Source organism: Hipposideros armiger, unplaced genomic scaffold (genome assembly GCF_001890085.2).
Source record: "Hipposideros armiger isolate ML-2016 unplaced genomic scaffold, ASM189008v1 scaffold_396, whole genome shotgun sequence".
Taxonomy (NCBI): domain Eukaryota; kingdom Metazoa; phylum Chordata; class Mammalia; order Chiroptera; family Hipposideridae; genus Hipposideros; species Hipposideros armiger.
The window spans coordinates 54763-60701 of NW_017731746.1; the positions used below are offsets into that span (position 1 = coordinate 54763).

The 5939-nt window shown below is 41.2% G+C and overlaps 1 protein-coding gene across 6 annotated transcripts in view; it reads right to left on the reverse strand.

Annotated features, from left to right (window-relative positions):
- Window positions 1-5939, reverse strand: part of ARHGEF12 (Rho guanine nucleotide exchange factor 12) — a 231353-nt gene that overhangs the window by 9749 nt on the left and 215665 nt on the right. For all 6 annotated transcript variants that reach the window (XM_019663597.1, XM_019663594.1, XM_019663593.1 and 3 more), the window contains one exon: window positions 362-529. In XM_019663597.1, coding sequence (XP_019519142.1) covers window positions 362-529 — 168 coding nt within the window. The remainder of the gene's footprint in view (window positions 1-361; window positions 530-5939) is intronic.

Sequence of the window (5939 nt, forward strand, 5' to 3'; positions counted from 1 at the left end):
CAATGATCACAATACCAACATGGGCCAGTGAAGCAATGTCCTCCACAACTAGACTGAAGAACAAAAGGACAGCAACTTGTCTGTTTCCCTTCCCCAATTCCCCAGCGCTGTTCCCCTCCCCCAATTCCCCAATATAATCTTAAAAAAAAAAAGGAAATTACTCAGAGAGTCTAGTCATACTACATTTGGAGTATAAACTCTCAATTCACTAAGTAAGCAGTAAATAAATTTTGTTTAATTTGTAAAAGAATATAAAAAGAACAAAAGTTTATGCCAGTTATGCTATTTAAACAACACTGAATTATCTTATGTAACTTTACAATGAACCTGGAGGTTAGCATCATCCAGAAGACATACTCACCTGTTGCCACTTGTCGAACCAACACTGTATTTAACTTAATGACAGGGCTAAATGTGTGTTTGCTATCAGCTGTAGATGCCAGAATTTTACTATGACACCTTAACACCAATTTATCATCCTGCTTTTGTAACAATACAAGAATGTCTTCCAGCAGCAATGTATATAGATCTAGAAATAAAAATATAGGAAAGATAATTAGGACAGAAACTGAGATGTGTTTTACACATTTTACAGCAATTCAGCAGAGAAATTTTCTGTTAATTATAGTAAATTTTAGAAATTGGGGAGTTCTGTTGAAGATGACAAAGTAGGTAAACGCTGGGAATGCCTCTTCCTATGAACCCATTAAAATTACAACTAAATTATAAAACAAACAACTGGGACAAACATCTGAAGACTAGCTGAACATAAGTCTGACAACTAAGGATATAAAGAAGAAGCCACATCGAGACTGCTAGGCGGTACAGAACATGCAAAACGGGCTGGCACCACACCCACGTATGGCAGTTGAGAATTGGGAGGAATATCACAGCTGCAGAAGTCCCCCTGAGGAGCAATGGAGTCCCAGCCCCACATCAGGCTCCCCAGCCTGAAGCACCAGTGCCGGTAAGAGGAGTCCCCCACAACATCTGGCTGTGAAAAAAACAGGAATTCCAAACATCTGGGTAAAACGAAAGGCTGCTAGAAATCCAGACATGCTCTTAAATGGCCTGCACACAGACGCTCTCATTCCCAGGTATTCATTCTCAGCTTGGGGAGAGAGATGGCGGTTTAGGAGGCATCACAGACATACAGGGAGATACTGAGTTGTGTGCCTTCAGGTCAAGGACCAGAGAGATGGCCCCCATTGTCCCTATGTTGAGCCCTACCACCCACACAGCCAAATATGAATCTGCATTGGCCTGAACACCACTCGCTCCACCCAGGTGACTCCCTGAGACTCAGACACACACAACTCGCGCACCACCCGAGAATTTCAATGGTTGGCAAACAGCTTTGGGCTGTGCAGCAGTCTTTCTTGGACAACTCTTAGGAGTCTGGGGAACCCAGACAGACAAGCAGCTGGCCTCTGTGGGCCCTGAACCTTTTGCTGAGTGCTCCAGGCTCAGCACTGTGCCAAATCTGAATCGGCATTAACCTGGTGAGCACGACATGCCCCACCATAGTGACTGCAAGACCCTGCCTCACCCAAATTGGGTAGTGCCAGAAATCTTTGCAATGGCTGGGCCTTAGAGACAGCCAGCAATAGGTGGAAGGCCTTCAGGGCCCTGTGCCTATGCTGAGCTGCCCCATCCCCAGTACTGGTAGCAGCCAGCCTCGATTCACAGCATCATGGCCTCTCCCACATGCCTCCAGTTTCAGCATACGCAGCAACCAACCGACAATCTCACTGTAACACTTAACAGGTAGCCCTGGGCCAGTCACAAACAACACCTGACATTGTCTAGCATGGGAGCCCCTCCCAAGAGGCTCCAGAACCAACTCCCTTTTAGCCCCACAAACAGCACAATTACACACACTAGTCTTGGGAGGCACCAGGGCCCAGAAGGCAAATCCCCCTCTGTAGGGTCAGGCCCTGCACAGCAGCTCCTACGCTGTGTTCATGCCAATCGTCACAGCCAGTCAGCCTGAGGGTCAATCCCGCCCAAAGACATGCCAACAGCAATCAAGGCTCAACTACAAAAGGAGAGTGCACACAACCCACATAAGCAGCACTCCTGTAACACACTGCTCAGGTGCTCAGGGAGACTGCACCACTGGGCCCCACAGGGCCTACTACATAAGGCCACCCTGCCAAGAGTGGGAGACATAGGAGATCTACCTAATAAATAGAAACAAAGAGAGGCAGCCCAAACGAGGAGTCAAAGAAACATAACTCAAATGAAAGAAAAGAAAGAAACTATAGAAAAAGAGCTAAACGATATAGAGGCAAGCAATAGGCCAGATACAGAGTTCAAAATACTGGTTTTAAGGATGCTCAAAGAACTTAGTGAGAACTTCAACAAATAGATAGTAAGAATAATAAACAGCACAGAAACCATAAAACAAGAACCAGTAAGAAGGGAAGAATACAGGGCCGGACAAGTGTAGTGCTGGTTAAGAGTTGGCTGGGATGCCAGCTCTGAGCAGCAGGGCCCCAGTTCGGATCCCACATGAGGGACAGTGATGCTGCGCCCTCTAGAGCTAAGGTGGTGAACAACAGCTCAACCTGGAGCTGGGCTGCCGTGAGTTGCCAGCAACAGCATAGCTACGACCCCTGCTGCAGTGGGCTGCCGTGAGCTACTGTGAGTGGCTGGCAGCCAACGTGAGCTGCCGTGAGCCACTGTGAGCGGCCGTCCAATGGCCGGCGAGCGACTCCCTCACCTGGGAAGAGCACAGTGATCACAATACAACCATGGGCCAGTGAAGTGACGTCCTCCACAACTAGACTGAAGAACAAAAGGACAGCAACTTGTCTGTTCCCCTTTCCCGATTCCCCAACGTGGTTCCCCTCCCCAATTCCCCAATAAAATCTTTAAAAAAAAACAAAACAAGAACTGAAGAATACAATAACTAAAGTGAGAAAACATGAGAAGAAATCAACAGCAGATTAAATGAAGCAGAGAACTGAATCAGTGATTTGGAAGACAAGGTAGCAGAAAACATCCAATGGGAACAGCAAAATGAAAAACTAGTTAAAAAAAAAAATGAGGATAGCTTAAAGGAACCTCTGGGACAACATCAAGCATAACAACATTTCCTTCATCAGGGTATCTGAAGGAGAAAAGAGCAAAGGATTGAGAAACTATTTGGAGAAATAATGGCTGAAAACTTCCCGAACCTGGTGAAGAAAATAGAAAGGTCCAGGACGCACAAAGAGTCACAAACAAGATCAACCCAAATGGCCCACACCAAGGCATATCATTAATTAAAATGTAAAGGTAAAGACAAAGAGAATCCTAAAAACAGCAAGAGAAAAGGCAGTTAGTTACCTATAAAGGAGCTCCCATAAGATTGTCAGCTGATTTCTCAACAGAAGGCTCGAAAGGACTGGCATGAAATATTCAAAGTAATGAAAAGCAAAGACCTACAACCAAAACTACTCTACCCAGCAAGGTTATCATTAACATTGAAGGCCAGATTAAGAACATTCCAGACAAGAAGACACTAAAAGGAGATCATCACCACCAAACCATTAAGTATTACAAGGAATCAAGAAATTGAAGGGGAAAATAAAGAACATAAATATGAATAACAAAATGGCAACAACTATATACCTATCAATAATCACTTTAAGTATAAATGAACTGCATGCTCCAATCAAAAGACATAGTGTAGTTGAATGGATAAGAAAACAAGACCCATACATATCTCTCTACAAGAGATCCATGTCAGATAGAATGACACAAGACACACACACACACTGAAAGTTAAGCAATGGAAAAAGGTATTTCATGTGAGTGGAAATGAAAAAAAAAAAACCAAAAAAAAAAACTGGGGTAGCAATACTTGAATCTGACAAAACAGGCTTTAAAACAAAGGCTATAATAAGAGACAAAGAAGGACAATACATAATGATAAAAGGATCAATCCAACAAGAAGATATAACCCTAGTAAACATTTATGTATCTGACATAGGAGCACCGAGATATATAAAGCAAATATTGATGGACATAAAAGGAGAGATCGACAGTAATACAGTAGTAGTAGATTATCCAGACAGAAATAGTGACCTTAAATGACACACTAGACGAGACAGACTTAATTGATATTTTCAGAGCATCACACTCCAAAGCAGAAGAATATACATTCTTTTTAAGTACACTTGGAACACTTTCCAGGAGAGACCACAAGTTAGGCCACAAAACAAGTCTCAGTAAATTTAAGAGGATTATAATCATATCAAGCATCTTCTCTGACCACAAATCAATTACAAGAGGAAAACTGAAAAACACACAAACACATGGAGGCTAAATAACACGCTACTAAACATTGAATGGGTTAACAATGAGATCGAGGAAGAAATCAAAAGATACCTTGAGAAAATGAAAATGAAAACACAATGACCCAAAATCTATGGAACACAGCGAAAGCAGTCCTAAGATGGAAATTCATAGCAATAAAAGCCTACGTCAAGAAACAAAAAATCCCAAATAAACAGCTAACCGTACACTTAAAGGAACTAGAAAAGAAAAGCAAACAAAGCCCAAGTTGCGTATAAGTAAGGAAATAATAAAGATCAGAGTGGAAAGAAATGAAATAGAGTCCAATAAAACAATACAAAAGATCAATGAAACCAAGAGCTGGTTCTTTGAAAAGATAAACAAAATTGATAGACATTTCACCAGACTCATCAAGAAAAAAAAAAAAAGAGAAAGAGAAGACCCCAATAAATAAAATCAGAATTGAAAGCAGAGAAGTGACAACTGACACCACATAAATTCAAAAGACTGTAAGAGAATACTGTGAACAGTTACATGCTAATTAAGTGGACAGTCTGGAAGAAATGGGTAAGTTCTAGAAACATACAGTCTTTCAAGACTGAATCAAGAGGAAATAGAATATCTGAACAGACCGATCGCTAAAACCCAAACTAATCAGTAGTCAAAAAACTGCCAGCAAACTAAATTTCTGGACCAGATGGCTTCACAGGTGAATTTTATCAAACAGTCCAAGAAGAATTAACACCCATCCCTCTCATAGTATTCCAAAAAATTCAAGAGGAAGGAAGGCTCCCAAACTCACATTATAAGGCCACTATTACCCTGACTTTAAAACCAGACAAAGACATTACAACAAAAGAAAATTATAGGCCAATAACCTGCATGCTTATAGATGCAAAAATCCTCAACAAAATATTAGCAAACAGAATTCAGCAATACATTAAAAAGATCTAACACTATGATCAAGTGGGAATTATTCCTGTGATGCAAGGTTGGTTCAATATCTACAAATCAATTACCATGAAACACCACTTAGACAAAATGAAGGAGAAAAATCACATGATCATACCAATAGATGCAGAAAAAGTGTTCGACAAAACCCAGCATCCATTTATGATAAAAAACCCTCAGCAAAGTGGGAATAGAGGGAACATACCTCAACATAATAAATGCTATATACCTCAAACCCACAGCTAACACCATACTCCAAGGGGAAAAGCTAAAAGTGTTTCCCTTAAGAACTGGAACAAGACATGGATGTCCACTTTTATTCAACATAGTATTGGAAGTTCTAGCCACGGCAATCAGAAAAAAAGGACAAAAAAGGCATCCAAATGGGAAAGAAAAAAATTGTGATTATTTGCAGATATGAACTACATACAGAGAACCCTAAGGATTTTGCAAAAAAAAAAACCAAAAAACAAAACTATTAGAACTAATGAATTCAGTAAAGTAGCCAGATACAGAATTAATATTGGTGGTAATTTTATATACCCATAAGAAAAAGAAATTAAGAAAACAATCCCATTTACAATTGCATCACAAAAATTAAATAGCTTGGGCCGGCCGAGTGGCGCGATGGTTAAGAACTGGCTTGGGACGCCAGAGGGCCCCGGTTCGGATCCCACATATGAGGGCCAGTGACACTGCCCTGC